The sequence below is a fragment of the Panulirus ornatus genome, chromosome 52 (genome assembly GCF_036320965.1).
Source record: "Panulirus ornatus isolate Po-2019 chromosome 52, ASM3632096v1, whole genome shotgun sequence".
NCBI lineage: Eukaryota > Metazoa > Arthropoda > Malacostraca > Decapoda > Palinuridae > Panulirus > Panulirus ornatus.
In genome coordinates, this window is record NC_092275.1 from 19,974,653 (window position 1) to 20,001,153 (window position 26,501).

The 26,501-nt window shown below is 42.6% G+C and overlaps 1 protein-coding gene across 1 annotated transcript in view; it reads left to right on the plus strand.

The window, feature by feature from the left end:
• Nucleotides 1-26,501, plus strand: part of LOC139765126 (uncharacterized) — a 646,947-nt gene that overhangs the window by 594,974 nt on the left and 25,472 nt on the right. The window contains 3 exon segments of the mRNA XM_071692318.1: nt 512-632; nt 13,621-13,773; nt 17,630-17,723. Coding sequence (XP_071548419.1) covers nt 13,623-13,773; nt 17,630-17,723 — 245 coding nt within the window. The 5' untranslated portion in view covers nt 512-632; nt 13,621-13,622.

Consider the following 26,501-nt stretch of genomic DNA (forward strand, 5'->3'; position numbering starts at 1 on the left):
ATTCGCTCATTTGCCACCCTGTCACCCCAGTTCCTTTTTATGTTTAGTCTTTCTCTATGACATATTCTTATCTTTCTCTGTGTTGTCCTCCTTGACCAACGGTGTCGTCTTAAGAAAATGAAAGGAAAGAAATATAGTGTGTAAGATATAGAGGGACTGAACCTTGACCACTGCAGCACAGAATCAGACGTTCATCAGACAAAGGAGGGATAGGTTAGTTATGGAGCCAGTCAGACTGGGCTAAACTCTACTATCGTTTCTTTACGACCTTCTTCACGGTAAGCGCAGGTTTATGTGACCCTTGCATAACGTTCCCTTACAGGCAAGGAGTTGCCTTGTATGTATGTATTTATGTGACCTTTGCATAACGTTCCCTTACAGGCTAGGAGTTGCCATGTATGTATGTATTTATGTGTGTGTATATATATATATGTATAGCAGTGTTCTTGATATGCCTCCGTTCTCTGTTCCCCTTCGAAGCACCTTCCTGACGCTGGTTTCTCTCCCGCAGGGGACAGCGGTCATCATGCGACCCCTGGCTCCGTCACCGCTCAGCTCCCAGCACGGCTGCGCCTCCCACCTCGTCTGCTGAGGCACCCACGTCTCCCTCCCTCCCACGCTCTCCACGTTAGGTATGTTCTGCCCCCCAAACCTCAGCAGCAGCACAATCCTAGCGAAGATATTAACCAACGAACTTCTTTCGTCTCGTTTCATGGCAGGAATATTTTTATGATATGATTCTATACGTATTTTCCCCACCTCTGTTACGTCTTCGTCTCTCTTCCTTATAAGCTCTGGTTTACTTGTGTTATCAGTGAGTCTCTTCATAGCAAAAGATAGAAAAGCCAGTATTAGCGAGCCAATACAGTATGTCTCCCTTCATTCACTCACGCCTCAGATATCTTAGTGACAAGACTGGCCAAGAACAGCTAGATGTGGCAACTCCCTTGAGCGACTTTCAGCAACCCTGATTGAGGCAGAAATAGTTCTCTTAGAATCCTCATTTTTCGTTAACTTCGACTTTAAATGAACTTTAAAAAGTATGTTGTAGTAAATTTGTTTTCGGCATATGTGGGGTGTGTGTAGAGACATTTTTGTGTGAGATTTTCATAGTTTATGAACAGTGGTTTAAACATGGCCAAGTAATGAGTAAAGAAAATCTCTTGTATGATAATCTATGACCCTTAAGGTATAGCGAAATATAGTCAGATCTTGAATATGGTACACAGTCAGCGGGCATTATTTGAAAAGATATATTTACATTAAGTCTTTGGATCATTGGCTGAAATATGGCCAAACGAAAACCAGGAATAGAGTCTTTATAGTGACTTTGACTCAAAAATGATAGAAATGACTCAAGTCACCGATACATTCTGGGTACTGTATTATATATTGGTTTATGTATTATTCCCAATAATGCCTTTCCCTTGCTTGTACATTCCATAACCACTATACAAGCTAGTATAGTGTGCATGAAACCGTTCCATATAAGGGAAATGTATCTTTCCATGAGCTTTACACCATTCACGATCCCTGGAGTGCCTGACCATACGGAGGCCAACAGAATGTAAGAGAATTGCATTTAACCATCTCTTCAGCCAAGGGACACCGCAGTAACTATTTCGTATAGGCATGATATTGGACCTCCTCATGAAGGATTCTGCCTTCCTATTTTTGTATACCATTTCTCGTTCCTTATTGTGTTTTGATACCTATGGAGCTGGTATGTTTGTATCATTAGATTGTTTTCATTTATAGGAACTTTGATCTAATCTACTCTTGCTTCAATCTTGTCTGAAATCGTCGAATTCCACAAGACTTTAGTGGGAATTCATGAATTATGTTCTGGTGTTCTATTCAATACAGATTCCCTAAAGATACCTTTTTGGCATCTGGAGTTCTACCACTTCCCTCTTGGACCTAGAAAGAATCCCTGTCCTAAAGTGTCAGCTGACTGGTTGATAGTCTAAAGCATTCTGGTTGCTCTCATGTCTTCCTCTTTTTTTTTTTTGTTTGGCTTCTCTCTTGATACTCATTATAGATTAACTTCTCTGCTTCTTGTACCTTTCGTATTACGTTCCTGTTCTGACAGATCGTAAGTGTGGCAATGGCCTTTGCCAGGTTGAAAGGTGACGAATGTGTCAGCAATAAACGATGTTCTTATTTGTCTATATTGCGAGCTTATTTGTCAGTAATGTGAGCTTATTTTCCTATTCTCCTGCACTTATTTTCCCCTCTTATTTTCCCTCCTGCTTTAGATTTTTCATTCACTTCCTCATCATGTATTTTTTCCCTATGAGTTCGTCTCATGCATATATAGTCCTTTGTGTTCATCGTCCATTGTACGACAACCCTTATAGATGGTGAGGAACTCCAACACTAGAAAGTCATGTCTCCATCACTTGTCTTGATTTTTCTCCTCTCGACACGATGCCTACATCAAAAGGACCCCAGACTGAAGTGTCTGTTTGTCATGGATGAAGACTCGTCCTCCTCCTCCTCTTTCCTCATCCTCCTCCTCCTCTTCCTACTCCTCCTTCCCCCCTCCAACTCCTCCTCCTCCTCCTCCTCCTCCTCCTCCTCCTCCTCCTATTCCTCCTCCCCCCTCCAACTCCTCTTCCTCCTCCTCCTCCTGCTTCAGCAAACCTTACTCAAGGATGCTCGGCTCAAGATCTTTCAGGATATTTTACCTACACGTAGGATTCCCCCTTTTTTTAGATATGGTTTTCCCATTTTCTATCTTGGGCCTACTTTTCAATACAAGTATTTTCATCATTATTACATTTTCTTCTCTCGGGAGGATTTTAGTTCATGGATTTTTTCTGTGTTGTGTTTCGGAGGGTTGTCTCCCCATGTTTTCCCCCTCTTGACGAACTTCTTGTGAGCATCCTCACGTACGGGGAGGGTTTAGCAGCCTCTCATATGGGTCTCACTCTGGGGGTTTTAATAGGCCACTCTTTGGGGACTTCTGGGGGCTAAAGTGCGGCCCGATCGTTATCTGGAGGACACACAAAGCTCTCGTAGGTGGCTTAGGAAAGCCACAGGGAGAATATCATCTACAGAGAGAGACGGGCATTAAGAGTGGATGCTATTTCATGTCGTGTCAGAATCGCTATCATTCATAGCAATACTGTCGAAAGCAGACGGTTTGCTGCGTCTATAGAGTGTCAGTCAGGAGGAATAATAAGGTCGAAACCTAATGTCTGATCGAATTTCAAAAAGGATTTGCAGGAAAACAAAAGATGGTCGTGACATCATTCAAAGGAACAAAGACTTACCATAAGGAGAAACAGTATATATCCTTTTGATTTTTCAGTGGGTTACTGTGGGTTTGGGAAAAGTTAAGTGATCCAAAAGAATGCGCGGAATATGTTGTAATATATGTAATAGATTAGGGAGTCTGCTAAGTACACAATCTAATAACTAACTTTTACAAGCCCGTTAATGACTACATTCACGCACAACTTATCAATATCTCCTTATTCGTACATCTAAGTGTAGGTAACAATTAGTTATAAGCCCTGTGTGGCTGCTTCATCAAAGCAATGTCTGTGTCCTCTCTCTGAAGATCCCAACAGTTGACTATCTTACCTAGTCAATCACTGCTCTAAAGTCTACAGTAAAACACCATTTCATAAAGTAACGCCAGACTCGATCTCTTTGAGCAGACGTGGTTTGTTGAGTGTCTCTCCTCGATGTAAGAAGTGAGAGAGACCGATCATCCGTCTTATCACACTCGCCTAAGCTGGTAGCATATCCAAGGGCTTTGTTGTGCGTACGCCTCACTGGTATCCTCTTGATGAACTTTTGTTTCTGCAGTCAGGCTCTCTCGGGTTTATAGGTTACAGTATCATTAAGATTCGATTTTGGAGTCCGTAGTCGTCATTCTGTTTTGTTTCACTCAATACAGGAGTGATTTCTTACTTAATTTGATAGAATTTAAGCTTTTTCAGGATGTGTTAGATATGCTATTAATCAGGGGAATAAGACGAAGGGGCTGCCTGTTGGCTTAGGCCAGACCATCCTGACCCCTTTGAAGACGGCAGCAGAAATAGATTTGTTTAGAATGGCGGGAAATGACATGGTAACAGACTTCATGTGCCTCACGCAGGGACTTCCGAGTACTCTCCCAGCTCCAGGTCGTGAAGGGCTGTGACCCAGATGGTATACCTCCTCGAGTCTTAAAGGAGTGTGCCTCTGAGCGAACCCCTGTCGTTGCTCGTCCATTTCCACCTTCGTCTGGAAAATTCAGACTTTTCCTTCCCCTTAGAAGCATGCCTTGGTGCCACCCATCCCTAAGAAAGGAGACCGTCGCTAACCCCTTTCATTGTAGCCTGATTGCTCACACCTCAACTATGTCCAAGTACCTCATAAATCCTTAATTGTCGCTTTCTTAAACACTTAGGCTCCCATTCCTTTATATATGTTCACTAGCATTGTTGATCCTCTCTACTAAATGACTCACTTCTAGGATGAGGCTTGAGTCTTTACTTTCTAGACTCTCTCTATTCACGTTTCAGCCTCCCTTTGTTCCCTTATGCATACTCTCCACTCTGGACAGGTTTGCTGTTCATTAGAGAGTAGACGGATGAGTATTTCTACGCTGAAACAGAATGTAAGAGTAGAGAAACTCACTGTATTTTCCAAAAAAGGTTTTCGTTGATGAGGCAGAAAACAGAAAAACTTTCACTCTTGAGAAAAGAGACGAAAATGTCTCACCACTGAGACGAGCGCTGATAACAGATCATCCCCTTCGGCACATTGAGACAAGAAGACTGTACCAGTGGAGCGAAGGGAAGCAATGGAAACATTCTAGTGGCGGAGTGCAGCGAAAATTTGTAACTCTTCTTAGCGAAACAGGGGAGGAGAACTGGAAAAAGAAAGGTATGAACTCCTTGGAAAGCAAGAATATTAGCCTCTCACGATGTAAAGTCGAGAGCCAAACATACAATGCCTCATTTGCACGCACATCTGATCTCCAGGTCTTATGTGTACTGACACCAGAGACGAACCATCTACAGACGAGGTCGTGGTTTGTCTTGGCCACCGAAGCAAATCTTACCTTTGAAGCGAAGAGAGAGACAAGAATGTCCCACCACTGCTTCAGTTTTAGCCAAGATACTATTGTAAGTGAAGAAAACTGAAAGTGAAAAGCCTCTTTGAGTCACTCTAATTGACGAATTTCCTTCCAGCGAAGCAGAGTGAAGCAAGAGAGGGTCTGCCAGCGAAGCAAGAAAGAGGAACCAGTGAGGCAGAGTGGAGCAAGGGAGTGGAACCAGTGAGGCAAAGGGAAGCAAGAGAGTGTTACCAGTGAAGGAGAGTGAAGCAAGGGAGTGTTGCCAGTGAAGGAGAATGAAGCAAGAGAGTTACCATTGAAGGAGAGTGAAGCAAGGGAGTGTTACTAGTGAAGCAGAGTGAAGCAGATGAACATTGCGAGTGAAACACATTGAAAACAGTGAAATCTCACCCTTGAAGCAAAGTAACGCAGAGGTATCACCAATACAGCACAATAAGGCAAGAAAATCTCACCCTTGTTAAACATTAAAGCATTTTTTATTTACCAGTGAAGCAAGTAGAATTTATTCAGTGACTCAGATTGTAACATGATTGCCACAAGGTTCGCCAAGATTTCCAAAGTGAAGCAGGAGAACGTTACAAAGAAAGTGTGTGAAAGAAGGACTTCTGTGTTATGAAAAAAGAATTTTGCACTCGAAGTGGGAAAGTCACTGAGTGAAACGAGAAAAAGTTTCTCAAGTTAGCGAGAAAGCCTTATGACTGAACAGGGCATTTGATATAATAAAAAAACTTATGCATATGTCTGTGTGTGTGTGTGTGTGTGTGTGTGTGTGTGTGTGTGTGTTTGTGTGTGTGTCGTTGTATTCAAGTATCCAGTCAAGACAGCAAAATATTGACATACAACTTGACATCAGGTCATTAAAGAAGATAGGAAAGATTTTGCACACGGAATCATTCCTTTATCATGCATATTCCACCACTATTTGCAATGCCAAACTCGTCGAACAGGGTGTGAGAGCCGAGGGAGTGTCATGTGGGACTCTCCCTTGTTGCCAGCGTGCATCATGCCTGTGAGTGGCTGACGAGAATATGGATTGACGTATTGTGTGAGGCCCCGGCTGAAGACGGCCGTTGACGTCGTGGTTTGCCGGAAGCCTTGGCCCAGAGAGGATGAGCAGGTCTTGGAGTGGACGGCCTGAGGGGGTTGACCGTGAGAGGGTGGAGATTCGCTCTCGGGGAGGGATAAGAAATCGGACGCGAAGGAGGAGAGGGGGAAGATGAAGCCATGGGTTGGGCCAGTGCTTGTGTGAGGTGGATGAGGACACGAAGAACGAAGCTATCGTATACAGAGGTACTTGGGGGTCCTGCCTGTGTCACCACGAAGTTTAGGAAAGTCTCTAGTAATGCCATGAAAGATGAATTATTCAAGGGTTAAGACCCCTGTTTTGTCTATGTCAGGATGATTCGTCTCGAATTCATTATAGGGCATGGAATTCAGCTCCTGAACTCGTACTTGCTCTATATGTTGTGTGTTTGTACAAAATGAATGCCCTTGTCAGGAAATGTTGATGCCATTACTTGGTTTTCTCTCTCCAATCTGGCACAGGCTGTGAATTCCTTAGTTGAAAGAGATTAAACGTATCAAATACATTGAGCAGAGTAGAAGAAACTATTCATTCACATGGTGGTCTCATTCGACACTTGATTTGTGCATAGAACACAGTCTATTGCTCATCTGTTCTAGAACCCAAGATGCTCAGCTAAGGCCTTGGGTCAGAAGCTGTTTTTTCTTTTTGAGTAAATTTGTTCTTATGAGATCGACTTGGTGTATGGTGTCTACTTCTCTATAAGAGGATCTGCAGTGTCCATCCCCGTACAAATTTGTGGCTGCATTGTATTGGTCTCGTTTCTGTAACCGTTCATGTTTGTTCATCCTGGTATCCGTTCATGATTCTGTCTGTCCATTCTGATATCTGTCCATAGTTTCATCTGTCTATCCTGTCATACGTCCATGACTGAATCTGTCTTATCCTGTCATCCATGTATGATTCCGTCTGTATACTTTGTCATCCGTCTGTAATACTTCCTGTCTCTTATGTCATCCGTCCAGGACCTCTTTCAGCGATCTCTATCAGCTGGCTTCTCCTCTCGTGTGTGGGTAAGGATATCCAGCGTCCTCTGGAACCACTGTCGGGTCCATTTAATCTCGGACAGTGATCATTTTCTTTATCTTTAGCAAGAATCCTAGTCGGCAAAACAACTAGAAAACGTGAATGATAGCAGTGTGGCCTTCCGCATTCAACTGACACTCACCACAGACCACAAGGATGCGATCCAATTTCCATGAGACACTCTGGAATAAAGTGACTGAGTTAATGGAAAGACGCGTGTCCTTGAAAACCTGTCGACTATGATGTGCAAGCAATACATTCCTCCCCCTCCTCTGCCATTAGCAACACTACGCCTGACATGGAGAACACTCGGCCGCTTGTAAAAAGTTCCTCTGAGACGAGAGCCAGAAACAACTGCACGTGAAGTCACCGTGAAAGACCTGGCTGGAAAAGTTACTCCGTTTCCAGGACTCGATGCGTATCATCTGAAGCTGGGCAAAATCTGCCTGACATACTCCCGGGAGTGAGTGCCTATATTGCGACAGCTACAAGAAAAGAATATCTGAAGAGATCAAAAGACCTTTTGAATATCCTTCAAGCTTTCGAGTCGGGTTTACTGCTTCAAATATACTGTTGACACTATAAGTTCAAGAACCTGATGTCTGTGGACAACATTATATGAATAGAAAAGGAATGTAGGAGTTATAACAGCAGTGAATATATATATATATATATATATATATATATATATATATATATATATATATATATATATATATATATATATATATATATATATATATATATATATGTATATATATATATTTATATATTCCTATGAGTCCATGGGGAAAATGAAACACTATTCTCATTAACATTACTCTCTACTCTAGGGGCTCCTGTAGCTTTAGGGCTGCGTTACAATCAGTAGCGGGGAAAGGATTAAATCCTATGGAGTAAGATATTCTTCCACCCCCGTACTATTTCCCAGACGCCGCAGGATGGGTGTTGGCACTGATATAAAATTGGGTTCGAAATGCCTTGTAAGTTATCTTTCTTTTTCTTACGTTGGAGGCTCCAGTCATGGACGAAAGTCATATATATTGCAAGCATTTGTAAAAGGCTCCACGGCTCGAAGGTGAAATTTCTCATGAGTTAGAAATCCCAGTAGATCGTTTGATAAGCTGCATAACTTGGTAAAATCCAAAATAGAATTAAAAGCACTATTTAATTCTTTCTTGAATAACTGGATAGCATCTGTATGAAGTAATCATTCTTAAATAATTGGCAAGCATCTGTATGAAGCATACACTCTGATACCCTCAGGTTAAGGCATCTTCACTTAAACCAGGGTTCGACTCCCGATGGACGTATGGATAGTGACGACAACGGAGACAGAGATCTCGTAAGAGTCTGTGACGCTAGACAGACGAAGGAAAAAAATGGACAGTGACCAAGAGAAAAAGAATGAAGTAAAAGACAAGCAAAAAGATTTTTTTTTTTGTGTGTGTGTGTGTCTCGCTAGAAATGACACGAGTATAAAAGACATGACACTAACTATGAACTGTGAGGCTTTTAAGTCGAAGTAGGATTTCTTCAGGACGAAATTGCTTGTGAGATAAATAGGAGAACAGGTAATTACATTACCGTATGAACCAAGACACTGGGCGAGTGAGGGAGAGAGAGAGCTCTCCAACGAGACGAGCGGATTAGCACATCAAAGACTAGATCACGGAATTCGAAAAAGCTGGACTTCTACAAGCAAAGGAGAGATGAAGCTGGAGGACTTTGTTGAAGAGAACGTGGAAAATCTCCAGCCATTCTTCTGGAATTCATTTGTGCAAGAGTGAGGGATTCATTTTAGGTATGCGATGCGACCATAAGGAGAATCGAGTCTGGTATGTGACAGAAGACGAAGTGTACCTGAAGTCAGAGGGGATAATGCCTAAAGTCGAGAGAAATCATAACATGTCTGACTCATTTACCTCATAGTAATAAGGACGAAATTAATGACTGACACAATATCATAACGCCCGTCGATTAGCTTTTCATATTGCGTGAACTCCTGCGCAGCTTAATGATGAGATATTAAGCCATTTAGAGCCATTTTAAGTGGAGTTTGGCTATTCTTGAAAGTCCCCCCCCCTAAGCACTGCCAGAATCACGCCTCTGGTCTGGCTTTTGACAACTGCTGTAAAATGACTCAAGCGGCATGACTGCGAGGCAGGACACGTCACTCACATGGGCTCGCAACGGAATATGCCGTCAAGCGTCGAGGACACAGAACATTCTATAGACAGACTTACTGAGGATCCTGAGGAAGAGCATGATGAAGAGTGTGTGTGTGTGAGGGAAGATGCTCCCTGCTGTATCCTCATCCTGTTCCCTCCAGAAGCAAACTTGAATGTCTCCTCCGTTGCATCCATGATCGTACTCACCTTTCCCCACATACTTAATTTGCAGCTGAAGAATCCAGAACAATTTTATACTTGTACGGAGAAGAGATTCGTCACAGGTTGGGTGAATCTTATATCAAGTTCAGTATATTATCTCTTAGATAGTCTGTCAATAGATAACAGCGTGACTATACTTTGTGTTCCTATTATTCTTATCTTGCAGCTGAGGTTATAAATCCAGAAGAATGTAACCCATGTTAGAGAGTTTGATCAAAGGTGAGGTTAGGCTTTATATCATATTCTGTACGTCATCTCCAGCTAGTCTACAAAAGAATATAGTTTTAACATATCTAGGTACATTGTGCATGTTTTCCTTGTGTATAACTACAGCAAACAATTGGTTTCAAATGATTTGATAATTTTGACTGACGAAAGTCTGCCAGATTACATTGCATTGTTAGTTCTAACAGTTCTATAAAGCTTATGTAAACACGTTTTCCAAATTCTGTTTTGGTATCACACTTTGATAATTGAACTCCAGATAAAACACGAGAATATGATTGATACGCCACTGGAAACACTTTTTCATATAGTTCCTGCATGTCATAATGTAGTTTGCAAATCATAATCACCTTATCTTTGGAAAAAAAATAAGAGTATTATATGAGAACACGTACACGCTGTTGCAAACATGAGGAACAAATCCAAATAGTACGGGTCATTATTTTCCTTTCTTTCTCTCTTTTACGTGCTCGCCTTCGTAGGCTCAGCGAGGTAGCATCAGAATATGAGCCATCGATTTAAAAAAAAAATCTCTCGTCCGGCTGCTTATGCGCCTGCTTTTTTTGGGAAGTACCAGCACAGGAGGGGAACTTTTCCAGTCCCTTGTTCCTACCCCCACGTACTCGCCTTCTACGATACGCAGGAGATACATGGGTCGTTGTATTTCTTCCCCCATCGCCAGAAATGTACCCGATTCTTCTTGGGAATCGTCCATCAAACTTTCCTGACCCAGACACGGAAAAATAAGCCACGTTCCTGCTGCAGTGGGCTAAGACAGTCGGTGTGAATGCTTCGGGCTCAATGCCAGACGCTGGGAAGAATTTCCTCTCCCTCTTTGCTCGACTGCTGCATAAAAGGCAAAGGTGATCCTGGGGGAAGCGTAAGATGTGGGTGTGAGTGTGAGTACCTTGTGAGGGGGTAATATGAAAGACTACGTGGGAAGAGGTACTGATATTTGGATGAAGAATGGAAGACACAGATATAAAGTATTTCAGATGGAAAGGAGTGACCTGAAAAAGACGGTGGTGAAATTATGGAAAGTTTGGAGATTCACGAGGTGTCTGAAAAGTTCGAACTCTTAGATAGAATTCAATATTTACCTGTAGTTTAATTAATGTCCAGATTGCTTGTCATGGCTTTTCGTGCATCTGCTCTTGAGTATAATGTATTCATGGGTATCTCTATGCAAATGTATGACATGTAGGTTGGACATTTGTCGAGTTGTGAGTTGTGGTTGTGAGCTCGGACTTATGAAATCCCTGGAGTGAAGACTGGGCAACAGCCAGGTGATGTAAGAGGTTGGTGGAGATGGTAGAGGTAATGTGGAGATTGTGTAAACTGGCGGAGGAAATTTGACTGATCGATATTGAATGTTCGGGGGGACTGGTGGAGAGTGTGGGAGATAGACGGGGGTTGTGGGAGTTTAACAGGGACTTTAGGGGACTGTAAAAAATCGGGGAATGAACACGGTCTGAAACGATGAAATTACTAAAAGTTATACAGACACAGGATCAGACGCCACGACGGTGGGATTGAGAAGCGAAGGGACTGAGGAATCAAATCAAAGATCAGTGATACGTGTCAGCAAATGGTAGAGGAAATCAGAGAACTAATAAATGATATCATAAGGGTAATGACATCGGCATGAAAGCGGAAGGATAGGAGTGGAAGCTGATTCAGGAGGGATATAAGCAAAAGAAAGAAGGCGAAGCGAATGAAAAGTATCTGAGGAAAAGGAATAGACGGGTCATCTCTCGATGTCCATTGGAACAGATCGACAAAAGGAAATGCCCATAATAGAGAGATCAGATGACCGGGAGCAGGAGAAAATTCTGGGACTGTTGAATGTGGAAAAGAAGTATATATTGACTGATGAAGTGGAACTAGGGATCTGAGGACGTTGAGAGAGAACCAGAAGGGGGAAATCATTAAGCTGGAGAGAGAGAGAGAGAGAGAGAGAGAGAGAGAGAGAGAGAGAGAGAGAGAGAGAGCTATAACTTTCCTCAGAGCGTTCCTTTTCGTGTCGAAATATTGGCGTTATGATATGAAATCTTAGGGGGGAAAATCGTACCCACAGTTAAATAATTTTTTTTCTCTCTCTCAATTGTAAGTTATCGATTTTATGGGGAAGTTGTGAGGAGCTTACTCCAGTGACTCTGCTCGGTCTCTTCCCTTTTAGGAGGAGAAGGAAAGGGATGACGAGGATGACAACCAACCAGTGCTCGAAATTCATGACGGAGAGAGAGAGAGAGAGAGAGAGAGAGAGAGAGAGAGAGAGAGAGAGAGAGAGAGAGAGAGAGAGAGAGAGAGAGACGTTGATTCCCTCACCTCCCCCAATACTTGAAAACTCACGATTGATCGAGAGAAAGACCCCATGGGAGCATGTGAGTTGAAGGCGCAGATAATCCATAATGCATTACAGAAACTTATGTAATACCCGATGAAGATATTGCATAATGTGTGCGATGGAAGAAAACGAAAATCGGGTTGGACCGAAGAAACTTGTTCTGCTTGGCGAGTTGGTGAACAGCGATGCCACGACAGGGCAACGAACGGAAGAGAAAGCATGATGGACGGGAGAGGAAGGGGGAAAATGGGTAGACAGGTGGAAATGGGACAGTAAAGGAAAGGGGAATATTGGGAGGAAGAAAAATGATACGATCTAAGGAGAAAGGGGAAAATGGATAGGCAGGTGGAAATGGGATAGCAAAGGAAAGGGGAATAAAGGGACGAAGAAAAAGATGAAATGATCTGGGGTCAAGTAAAGACGAAGGATGAATATTCACTTATCCAGTACACTCTATGAATACACGAATTGAGAATGATGGCAGAACATTCTTTCGACCAGTAAACTTGATGACAGATAAATGAAAATAAATATACTGTTTGAGATTATTCGCTGGACCAGTAAACTCAGTATTAAGTAAAGATAACGATAAAGATAAAAAAAAAAGAGATACGATAGGAGTAAGTTTCGACCAAACTCTCTCTCTCTCTCTCTCTCTCTCTCTCTCTCTCTCTCTCTCTCTCTCTCTCTCTCTCTCTCTCTCTCTCTCTCTCTCTCTCTCTCTCTCTCTCTCTCTCTCTCTCTCTCTCTCTCTCTCTCTCGGGAAAGCGGTCATATCCTCGTTTGTGCTGTCCAGATATGATGTAGATACCTGTATCCACTGGTAGAATGCTGTGCATAAACAACAGAATTCAGGCTTCCTGTAGTTAAGAAGAAGACGATTCAATTTTTTTTTCTCGTATTGATTTTATGGGATTATTTTCGGTGATAGAGAATCCTCTTTGCCAGGGATGGCCTCCATTTGAAAGAAATGTGAGGAGCTTCGCCTTGACAGAGTGTTTGACGAGGCTATTAGCCTCCCTTTTACCGACAGAAATAGACCAGTTAGGTGCCCAGTGCATAGGAAAATGGGAAGTGGAAGTTAGGGTAGCAAAGAACATAACAGGGTAGGTCAAAAGCAGGAGCAGGTAGGGAAGGAGGAAGGTAAAGGAACATGGTAGAGTAGGGCAGCTAGGAGTCACTCTCCATGTAGTGGAAATCTTGTTGTAGATTCAGACAGGGAGAGGAAATGGCAGTATAAGAGACAAGGGGGACTTGCTATCATCTCTACAGGTCGTATTATAACCTGGTACCTCTTTTACAGGTACGACACCAATAACGTATTTACTTCCATTGCCATTAACATACTACCTACCCTTCCATGCACCATAACAATAACCTTTACACCCCCATTAGTGTATCGCGAGGATAAAGTGGCGCCCCCTTCCTCTTTAGCTACCACCTTACTAACACCGTCCCTCCCTTGCAGATATGATGATGACCCTGATAATGGGCGGTGCGGTGGCGGAGAGGTTCATCGGGTCGGTGGTTGAAGAACACAAGTCCAAGTCCTCGGGTCCTCACCCACCGGGCGTCCAGACGGGCAACACCACCACCAGGGTCCCTCCAGGTAGACATGAAGGTGGGTGACCAGTCTGCCTAGTGGGCAGGGATGGCCACAACAGGTAGCCTGGTCCACAGGGGTACTGGCAGGTGAGGAGGTATATAGACGGGTATGGTAGAGATAATCTACAGGTCGAGTGTGCTCAAGGGGACCTACCTGGTATGCCAGTATGCCTAGTGACAGTATTGTACTCAAGGTGACCTAGTATGTCAGTATGCCTTGTGACAGCATTGTACTCAAGGTGACCTAGTATGCCAGTATGCCTAGTGACAGCATTGTACTCAAGGTGACCTAGTATGTCAGTATGCCTAGTGACAGCATTGTACTCAAGGTGACCTAGTATGTCAGTATGCCTTGTGACAGCATTGTACTCAAGGTGACCTAGTATGCCAGTATGCCTAGTGACAGCATTGTACTCAAGGTGACCTAGTATGTCAGTATGCCTAGTGACAGCATTGTACTCAAGGTGACCTAGTATGTCAGTATGCCTTGTGACAGCATTGTACTCAAGGTGACCTAGTATGCCAGTATGCCTAGTGACAGCATTGTACTCAAGGTGACCTAGTATGTCAGTATGCTTAGTGACAGCATTGTACTCAAGGTGACCTAGTATGTCAGTATGCCTAGTGACAGCATTGTACTCAAGGTGACCTAGTATGCCAGTATGCCTAGTGACAGCATTGTACTCAAGGTGACCTAGTATGTCAGTATGCCTAGTGACAGCATTGTACTCAAGGTGACCTAGTATGTCAGTATGCCTTGTGACAGCATTGTACTCAAGGTGACCTAGTATGTCAGTATGCCTAGTGACAGCATTGTGCTCAAGGTGACCTAGTATGTCAGTATGCTTAGTGACAGCATTGTACTCAAGGTGACCTAGTATGCCAGTATGCCTAGTGACAGCATTGTACTCAAGGTGACCTAGTATGTCAGTATGCCTAGTGACAGCATTGTACTCAAGGTGACCTAGTATGTCAGTATGCCTTGTGACAGCATTGTACTCAAGGTGACCTAGTATGTCAGTATGCCTAGTGACAGCATTGTGCTCAAGGTGACCTAGTATGTCAGTATGCTTAGTGACAGCATTGTACTCAAGGTGACCTAGTATGCCAGTATGCCTAGTGACAGCATTGTACTCAAGGTGACCTAGTATGTCAGTATGCCTTGTGACAGCATTGTACTCAAGGTGACCTAGTATGCCAGTATGCCTAGTGACAGCATTGTACTCAAGGTGACCTAGTATGCCAGTATGCCTTGTGACAGCATTGTACTCAAGGTAACCTAGTATGTCAGTATGCCTTGTGACAGCATTGTACTCAAGGTGACCTAGTATGCCAGTATGCCTTGTGACAGCATTGTACTCAAGGTGACCTAGTATGCCAGTATGCCTAGTGACAGCATTGTACTCAAGGTGACCTATTATGTCAGTATGCCTTGTGACAGCATTGTGCTCAAGGTGACCTAGTATGTCTGTGTGTCTACTGGAAGCATTCAACCTAACCCTCCACACTATATCATAAATTACATCCAGTAAATTCCTGTTTCAAATCAACACTTCACCCGATAGAAACAAACACTACGACCCCTCTGAACCCCAAACACCCGCTCAACGTTTTCTAACATAAAAAAATAACAACAGCAGCAACATTGTCAAAGACATCTACAACCAAAGAACCACGTACAAACGGCACTCATCCAAGAAACTAGACTTACAACCACTTCCGTTTTCTTTCCCTTCTACAAATACACAAGGATAAGATAAGACAGGCAACACAGACCAGGAGGAGGACTGATGACACTTGCTCACAATATCTTGCTCGTCGCACAAGACAATGCATAAACAACAAATACCCTTGCGAGATCTCATCTACAGAAATGATCTTAGGAAATACCAGCTACAACATTATTAACACCAGAGACACGACTTCCAGTCCAAGGAATTTTTTGTACGGATATTTCGACGCCTACGACTCATCCCGGCCCAACATTCATACCCAAGGTTCCCCAGAGGGAGACATCTCTCTCTCTCTCTCTCTCTCTCTCTCTCTCTCTCTCTCTCTCTCTCTCTCTCTCTCTCTCTCTCTCTCTCTCTCTCTCTCTCTCTCTCTCTCTCTCTCTCTCTCTCGAATAGTAATCACATAGGCATATACCTCCCCTTCCCACAAGTTCCTTCTATGGTGTTCTCGCAGCGCCAGGGAAACCAGCCACGTCCACCGAAAAGTGTGTGGTCATGTATGTTTGTCTCTTAAAGATAGTGGCAGGACAATTAAGGGGTCGGTGTTCATTGTCGAAGTGTCAATCTTGGTCAAGAGAGGCTTTGCAATATGAGCTGATGTTTATAGTGATGGGAGAAATGGCTAGAAACCAGATATATATGTATATATGGAAATTCAGAACCTTGCCCGGTGAAAAGGCGTTTCATTAATACATGTTTAGGGGTAATAATAAAGGAGGGGGCGGAGGGAGGGAGGTGGGGGAAAAGAGAGTCATATGTGCAAGCAAGAATATGTTCCAAAACTCGAGATTCCCTCCGCAGGCTACATAATTAGCTGACATAACTCGGTCCATTCAGCCGAGCGCGGAAGTGGGACGGGTTCTACACACATTCCACCAGCATTCCTCCTGTAGCGGGTATCGTCCACTTCCCCCCCAGAGCTAATTCCCCCACTTTGGAATTTCAGCCGATGAGAGGAAACTCCTGCGTTGTAATTGAGCCTCTCTGACACTTCCTTTTGCGACCGTCCGAGACCCCGGTTGTGACACAAAGCGATCACATCCCGCTGTATCCTGTCAACACCAACCTTGATGCATTTTGAACCTTTTTTCATTCATTGTGTGTACACACTGTTCATAGCGCTATTTTCAGTGATGTTTTCTGTTTTCTGGGTTTTTTTTTTTTTTCTTTCCTCTGATTCAACTGTCTTTTCTTGTACAATTTATTCATTCAGACTCAGTTGCACTTTCTGGATCTTATCTCTCTTGTAATTTGGAAAGTTTCACCTTCATGTAAGAGAAGAAACTTGTTTCAGAATCTGTGTGATGAACTCCCTGATAAGTTGCATTCACATCTGTTCACATGTGTTAGGATTCACATGGTTATCATGGTGGTTATATGATGATATTATCATGGTGGTTATATGATGATATTGTCATGGTGGTTATATGATGATATTATCATGGTGGTTATATGATGATATTATCATGGTGGTTATATGATGATATTATCATGGTGGTTATATGATGATATTGTCATGGTGGTTATATGATTATATTGATGATATTGTCATGGTGATTATATGATTATATTGATGATATTGTCATGGTGGCTATTAAAGTAATGTTTACTATATCGTCATTGTAGCTATGTCGTCATTTTGACTATATTTTGTCAAGGTGGCTATATATTCATCTTGCCTATATTGATTTTCCCACCTGTCACTGGTGTTTCTTAAGGCAAAGTGCTTTTTTCTCCATGTGGTATAGGCGGAGCGGCCACAGCCTACGCTCAACGCTCGGGGCATGTTTGACTCCAATGTTGCCAGTCTTGAGGTGTCCTGTCCAAACGCAGTGTCTCTCTCTCTCTCTCTCTCTCTCTCTCTCTCTCTCTCTCTCTCTCTCTCTCTCTCTCTCTCTCTCTCTCTCTCTCTCTCTCTCTCTCTCTCTCACAAGTCCGTAAAGTTCTTCCCCCTCCCTCCCTCCCTCTCCTGACCTTCCCCCCCTCCCTCTCCTGACCTTCCCCTCTCCCTCCCTCCCTCCCTTCCTCCCTCCCTCCTTCTCCTGACGACTCCAGACACCAATACCTTTCAAGGAGTACCTGCTCGCTGGTATGAATCCCACTTTCTACTGATCGGGTCTCCCTCCCCTCTCTCCACAGATGGGTCGTCATTGGACAGTTACGTCATCATTGTAGCTGTGGTCAGCACCGTCTTCCCGCTCATTTGCCTCATCCTCAGTCTCGTCATTGCCAGGTAGGCTACTCGCCAGCCAGAAATATGTCTCCGTAGTTATAATTCCTCTTCAGGTAAACTCATGAAAAGGCAATAAGTGCCTCTCTGATTGGTGTACTACTCGCCAGCTAGCAATATGTATCCATAGTTATAATTCCTCTTCAGGTAAACTCATGAAAAGGCAATAAGTACCTCTCTGATAAGTTTACTACTCGCCAGCCAGCAATATGTCTCCATAAATGTAATTCCTCTTCAGGTAAACTCATGAAAAGGTAGTGAGTACCTCTTATGGGTATACTCCTCCAGGCCCTGAGGGTCTTGAGATGTAGACTACTCAACAGGTCCAGTTCTGGGAAGGTAAACCACGTAGCTAAACTTATACACTGATGTACTGTACAAATCCACTTACTAAACTTCAAATCAGTGGTATGATCTTACTATATGTGCTAACTGTCTATAGATTTGAGTATGTCTTATATGTATGAATGATCAGATCTGAGATGTAGACTACTCAGCAGGTCCAGTTCTGGGAGGGTAAACCATCTAGGTAAACTTATACAGTGATGTACTGTACATATCCACTTAGTAAACTGTAAATCAGTGGTATGATCTTGCTATATGTGCTAATTGTCTATAGATTTGAATATTGCCTTTTATGTATGAATGATCAGATCATCTTGCTATATGTGCTAACCGTCTATAGATTTGAATATTGTCTTTTATGTATGAATGATCAGATCATCAGTGATAGAATGAGGTAGTTTAGGGGGTTTGATTCTACTTGCAAAAAGCGTACCTGTGTAAAAGAGGTTACATGAAATCAATCACATGGTTTAAGAATGATAGAAAGATATTTCTCTCTCTCTCTCTCTCTCTCTCTCTCTCTCTCTCTCTCTCTCTCTCTCTCTCTCTCTCTCTCTCTCTCTCTCTCTCTCTCTCTCTCTCTCTGTATATATATATATATATATATATATATATATATATATATATATTTTTTTTTTTTTTTTTTATACTTTGTCGCTGTCTCCCGCGTTTGCGAGGTAGCGCAAGGAAACAGACGAAAGAAATGGCCCAACCCCCCCCCCATACACATGTATATACATACGTCCACACACGCAAATATACATACCTACACAGCTTTCCATGGTTTACCCCAGACGCTTCACATGCCCTGCTTCAATCCACTGACAGCACGTCAACCCCGGTATACCACATCGCTCCAATTCACTCTATTCCTTGCCCTCCTTTCACCCTCCTGCATGTTCAGGCCCCGATCACACAAAATCTTTTTCACTCCATCTTTCCACCTCCAATTTGGTCTCCCTCTTCTCCTTGTTCCCTCCACCTCCGACACATATATCCTCTTGGTCAATCTTTCCTCACTCATCCTCTCCATGTGCCCAAACCACTTCAAAACACCCTCTTCTGCTCTCTCAACCATGCTCTTTTTATTTCCACACATCTCTCTTACCCTTACGTTACTCACTCGATCAAACCACCTCACACCACACATTGTCCTCAAACATCTCATTTCCAGCACATCCATCCTCCTGCGCACCACTCTATCCATAGCCCACGCCTCGCAACCATACAACACATATATATATATATATATATATTTTTTTTTTTTTTTTTTTTTTTTTTTTTTTTTTTTTTTTTATACTTTGTCGCTGTCTCCCGCGTTTGCGAGGTAGCGCAAGGAAACAGACGAAAGAAATGGCCCAACCCCCCCCCCCCATACACATGAACATACACTCGTCCACACACGCAAATATACATACCTACACAGCTTTCCATGGTTTACCCCAGACGCTTCACATGCCTTGCTTCAATCCACTGACAGCACGTCAACCCCTGTATACCACATGACTCCAATTCACTCTATTTCTTGCCCTCCTTTCACCCTCCTGCATGTTCAGGCCCCGATCACACAAAATCTTTTTCACTCCATCTTTCCACCTCCAATTTGGTCTCCCTCTTCTCCTCGTTCCCTCCACCTCCGACACATATATCCTCTTGGTCAATCTCTCCTCACTCATTCTCTCCATGTGCCCAAACCATTTCAAAACACCCTCTTCTGCTCTCTCAACCACGCTCTTTTTATTTCCACACATCTCTCTCACCATTACGTTACTTACTCGATCAAACCACCTCACACCACACATTGTCCTCAAACATCTCATTTCCAGCACATCCATCCTCCTGCGCACATCTCTATCCATAGCCCACGCCTCGCAACCATACAACATTGTTGGAACCACTATTCCCTCAAACATACCCATTTTTGCTTTCCGAGATAATGTTCTCGACTTCCACACATTTTTCAAGGCTCCCAAAATTTTCGCCCCCTCCCCCACCCTATGATCCACTTCCGCTTCCATGGTTCCATCCGCTGACAGATCCACTCCCAGATATCTAAAACACTTCACTTCCTCCAGTTTTTCTCCATTCAAACTCACCTCCCAATTGACTTGACCCTCACCCCTACTGTACCTAATAACCTTGCTCTTATTCACATTTACTCTCAACTTTCTTCTTCCACACACTTTACCAAACTCAGTCACCAGCTTCTGCAGTTTCTCACATGAATCAGCCACCAGCGCTGTATCATCAGCGAACAACAACTGACTCACTTCCCAAGCTCTCTCATCCCCAACAGACTTCATACTTGCCCCTCTTTCCAGGACTCTTGCATTTACCTCCCTTACAACCCCATCCATAAACAAATTAAACAACCATGGAGACATCACACATCCCTGCCGCAAACCTACATTCACTGAGAACCAATCACCTTCCCCTCTTCCTACACGTACACATATATATATATATATATATATATATATATATATATATATATATATATATATATATATATATATATATATATATATATATATATATATATATATATATATATATATATATATATATATATATATATATTCCTATGAATCCACGGGGGAAAATGAAACACGAAAAGTTCCCAAGTGCACTTTCGTGTAATAATCACATCATCAGGGGAAACACAAGAGAGAAATATAACAGTCAGTTGATATACATCGAAGAGACGAAGCTAGGACGCCATTTGGTAAACATGTGATATTTCTCTCTTGTGTCTCCCCTGATGATGTGATTATCACACGAAAGTGCACTTGGGAACTTTCCGTGTTTCATTTTCCCCCGTGGACTCATAGGAATATCTTGACAACGCGCAAAATTGTGATCCTTTCCAATATATATATATATATATATATATATATATATATATATATATATATATATATATATATATATATATATATATATATATATTCTCTTTTATGTGCACACTCCCATCAGGCATACGGCTCACCTTACTAACGCACTCGTTAATGGCCTATCATAAATGTCAAACCCTTGAGGTATGCATCAGTGAGCTAACTCGACACCACACTGATGACCTTAATTACCGCAGCCTCTTGAGGCCATTACCTAAAGTGACGAAAGCAAACTTACACTAAAGATGTTTCGAAGCTTCGACGCCATGTTGTTACGAAGCTTCGACGTCATGTTGTTACGAAGCTTCGACGTCATGTTGTTACGAAGCTTCGACGTCATGTTGTTACGAAGCTTCGACGCCATGTTGTTACGAAGCTTCGACGCCATGTTGTTACGAAGCTTCGACGTCATGTTGTTACGAAGCTTCGACGTCATGTTGTTACGAAGCTTCGACGCCATGTTGTTACGAAGCTTCGACGCCATGTTGTTACGAAGCTTCGACGCCATGTTGTTACGAAGCTTCAACGTCATGTTGTTACGAAGCTTCGACGTCATGTTGTTACGAAGCTTCGATGTCATGTTGTTACGAAGCTTCGACGTCATGTTGTTACGAAGCTTCGACGTCATGTTGTTACGAAGCTTCGACGTCATGTTGTTACGAAGCTTCGACGTCATGTTGTTACGAAGCTTCGACGTCATGTTGTTACGAAGCTTCGACGTCATGTTGTTATGAAGCTTCGACGTCATGTTGTTACGAAGCTTCGACGTCATGTTGTTACGAAGCTTCGACGCCATGTTGTTACGAAGCTTCGACGTCATGTTGTTACGAAGCTTCGACGTCATGTTGTTACGAAGCTTCGACGCCATGTTGTTACGAAGCTTCGACGTCATGTTGTTCGTTCTTGTTGCAATATACATACAAGAACCCAAGTGTCAATTCTGTAGTATGACGTGCCATCAGATCTATCATTTCAAGGTTAAAGTTCAAGAATATAGTCATGAAATCAGGTTTCCTGACAGCATACGAAAAATAATCCCATCTGATAACCTCTTCTTATCTCTCAATGTAATATTGATGACGCCGTGTTAAGTCTTATCTCGATACAGTTTCATGATATTACAGTACGATATTACAGTGACCACGTCATTCAAACGTAGCGAAGTCAATACAAATTGTGCATCCGTGAAGCATATAATTGCCTAGAGCACGTCCAGGATAAAACTGCTTTTGATCTTAAAGGATGAGGATGCTTGGGAGCTTTGGGAGCTTCTAATAACCATTTCCCTCGTGTTGGCCTGTCGTATGTGATATCCCCCACGGCAATCACGATGGAGAGAACCCCCCTAAGCTTTAAGGGAGTGGAGGGTGATTGGCGCTCCGGTGTGTGTATGGACGCAATGAGGTATATGCATTGTTGAGCCCACACGGGCGTACGAGCCTGTCTCCAGAGGACATGTGGACTCTGAACTCCCTCCAAACTCCCTCCACCTCCTGGATATCAGACTCTGAGACAAATCATTCGTAGTATATGACGTTTTGATTTCTATTTTGTTAATGTTTGTATTATAAATATTCATAAAAAGAGGGGAAGGGAAGAGGGAGCATTATTCCCTTATTAGAACTGGAATAAGGTCGACTGATTTAAACTTTTTATTTCAAGAGTACCAATACCTGATTTTCTAAAATGCTTGTCCCTGGAGACATGAAAGATGAAGAGGCGACAGAAGTCTGCGTTATTGGTGAGGTAATGTGATCTTCCATTCCCCCCCCCCATGTTACCTTATGAGATACGGGGACGGACTGACCCATGTACCCTGAAAATGGAGTGTGATTAAACTCTAATCGGAACGGGATTAGAAACCAGCAAAACTTTCGTTAGATTAAGACAAAACTTGCGTTGGATTAAGCTTGTTTTGGTGCCGACAACCCATTCCTTGATTAGCATTTGCATACATGGAGCCAGAACCTCTTGCTTTATGACTCGAATAGTTTTTGGACTTACGCCTTAAAATTCGAGGACGGAAGGAATATACCCTTTCCCCTGCGCATCAAAAATAAGATCCATAAACAATTTCCAATGTGTGTGAATCTTTAAGTGACATAGCGTAGCATGAGCGACAGACAAGTCTTATAGTTGGACGAATTCCTTTGAGCATCATAGAAGCCATGAGTATAAAGCGAAAGTAGTGTTGAATCCTAAGATGTCTTGTTCCACTCCCTCAGTTGCTTTCTAGCTCCAGTCTTACTCTCTCAAGACGGCATCTGGTTGTTCAGAGCTGTTGGCTATGGCGCGTAGCTTTAGTTACACACACCTTTGACCTTCTGGTTGTTATATTTAATAGCTTTCTTTACGCTTTCATGTATTCATTTATTAACTCGCTGAGCCTCTTTTACGCTGCCATCACTTTCGACACTTATCTCCCTAATAACCTCCCCTTTAAGTTCATTTACATTTTTTATCAGCCTTCTCGACACTGTATTATACTCTTTTTACGAGCCCGTTCGAATGGCCAAGCCTCCCCCTCCTCTTCTCTCTCTTCCTCTTTGCCCCTCGTCGTTCGTGTGACTCACCAACTGGGTCATCTCTATTCGTCTCACGAGCTCTTCTGTTCTTAGTTTTTGACATTTTGTAAACACGTATATCTTACGTTCTCACTCCTATTCTCCACCTTCGTATTAGCCCTTATAAGACTATTATCATATTTATTCATGTGTCCTAAATACTATAATTTCCGTCACTTTCTTGTTTTATATAAATTCTCTCTTTTGGGTTGCCTTACAGTCCCTATTTTCTCCTGTAGTGTGTGTGTGTGTGTGTGTGTGTGTGTGTGTGTGTGTGTGTGTGTGTATGCCTCTCTATTTCTGCCACTCCCTTTTACTACTGTTTCTGATGCTGGGCTCTCACCCTCGCCTCTCCCCACTCACCAGGACGACACCCCATCCCCTCCTTGCCGTAGTGTATCCCCTCCTCTCTCTCTCTCTCTCTCTCTCTCTCTCTCTCTCTCTCTCTCTCTCTCTCTCTCTCTCTCTCTCTCTCTCTCTCTCTCTCTCATCCCCACAACATCGCTCCACAATAACCCGTTCGTGTGTATTGTGTATTTTTTTTTCTTTTCCCCCCAAAATCTTTAATTCTGTATCTCCAGCGTTTGGTTGGGATGAGGAGGCTTCCCATTGTTTCCAGCCGCTAGTTTATATGTCCCACAGGACGAAATGGTTCTTCATCAGAACGCCCATCTGGCCCTTCAATCTCCCACGTTCTGCCATATATATATATATATATATATATATATATATATATATATATATATATATATATATATATATATATATATATATATATATATATTGAGCCTACATGAATACTTTGAGGAGCATCGGAACCAAGGCATCCAATATTTTCTACCTGGCCATTATCTGTGATGGCTCTGAATATTGAAAGCGCGAGGGAGATAATGTAACAGAAAAAAAAAAGGACCTTCGTACCATAATATTTGCTGGGCTGACCTCAATGGCTTCACGTTCTGTAGCTCAATCTACGTCTCGTCTTCTGACAAGTACATTTATAAAACCAGACTTGGAGGGGATTTCACAGTGGGGTATTCAAAGCCTATTCAAGTTCAATGCATCTAACACTCCCTTCCGTTCCCTATCGACTTCTGATCTATTTGGAAACCCCACATCACACAAATTGCTAAATCTGCCTTTAAGACAGTGAGAGGTCTATTCAGATTACCGAAAAATCTTCTCTTCTGAGCAGTTACCTCCATTATACAAAGGATTGATTCGTCCTTGTATGGATTACAATTGGAGAGGCTCTAGCTCTACATACATACTTAATGAAGGCGAATCTAAGGCAATTTGACTTATAAAAGCTACCAGTTTGACGGAACTTGAATCATTTGCCCTGTGCCACAGCGTTCGTTCTCTTTCCCTCCTCTATAGATATTGCTCTGGCTTCTGTTCCCAAGAAGTGGCCTCGTGTGTCACCCCGTCGTTCGCTAGACCACGAAACACTCCACAAGCCGCAGTGGTCACGTGATGACTGTGTGTTCCTTGGCAACAGTTGTTACTTGATGACTGTGTTCCTTGGCAACTTAAGTGTGAGCTTTGGAGCTAGTTGAAAACTTCATGTCTCTTTAACATCTACAAACTTCCTCATTTTTTTTTTCCAAGAGGCAGATTTTAGTGTCCCACTTATCCTAACATTGTTAGACTATTCTTTTTTTTTCCTTCCTTTGTCTTTTATTCCTATACCTTAATAGGACCCTCCGTGAGAACTTTTGTCCGTGGTCAAAGTCTTAGAAGATGAGAGGAATCGGAATGGATAAGACTTCAGTTGGCTTGACCCCAACATACGCCTTCACAGACGGCTACCAGAGGCACCACATGAGGATGTTAATACATACGCATGGGTTATTAAATGAGTTATTAAAGGAAATTGTTATGAGGCTATAATTATTAATCTTAATCAGCAATTTTTGGTATATTTCTGTCTCTTTGTGGAGAAGGAGAGAGAGGGCGCTGCAAAAGGTGTCTATCAGTTTATCTGGTGTTTCTTTGGGGTTCCTTAGTGTTGTGAAGGCTTCCACAGTTGGTGTTGCTGAATGATGTCGTGCACAGGGCAGCTGACTGATGAGGGAAGGCGCAGGGTGGTGACGTGAGGAGAGGTAGATGGGAGTGTGGACTTGGCGTTTAAGTTGAAGAATATGTGTGAGAGATGCTTGGGGAAAGAACGGTATAACATATATGTGGAATGTGTGGATCAGGAGGAAGCTGTGTTTAAGGCATTTTCTCAAAAGCATCATAGAACTGCCTCCAGATCCCGCAACTTCTGTCGTGTCTGGGTATATATCTCGAACAGCAAAGGAAGATGAGCCCTTAATTGAAAAACTTTCCAATAACTCTTCTCACTAAGATTCACCGTATCACTTCGTCCTATAGAAAAAAAAAGTTATTAATGTACGAAAGGCAAAGGTATGGATCAGTTGACTCGGCTAGGCTATTCAAACGAGACTGGCTAAGATGAGGCAATAATCTGGCGTTCTTGGGACCCAGAGATGTGTGTCCATACAACCGTATTGTGTTGGAAACACAAAACTATCACAGAATTGCTAATCAACAGATTCCTATTCTCTAACTTATTGATTAGATTCTCCTACCGTGCGTGAAGTAGTATATTGGGACAGTCTGACTGAAATATTGTAATTTTCGATTCCGTTGATCTCATATGCTTTAGCCACGAACAGAAGTTCCCATTGAGGGCCTATGGCAAATTGGAACTCTGGTTATCTTTTTTTCGTGCTCCTTCGTATATCAGAATAAGCCATGAGATATCTATTCTCAGAGGTGACCGAGTCAGTGAACATTCTCATTTTCTTTTTATATTTGGCTCATGTTTACAAATTCAGGTTTGATCTCACCTAATTATTGATAGCTGCTTTTAATTCCAACTACTAGTACTTGGCCTATGTCGTCATTTCATCCCGCCACAGTTGAAAGCAGTTGTATAGATACGTTTAAGAATAGAACTTGATAGATAT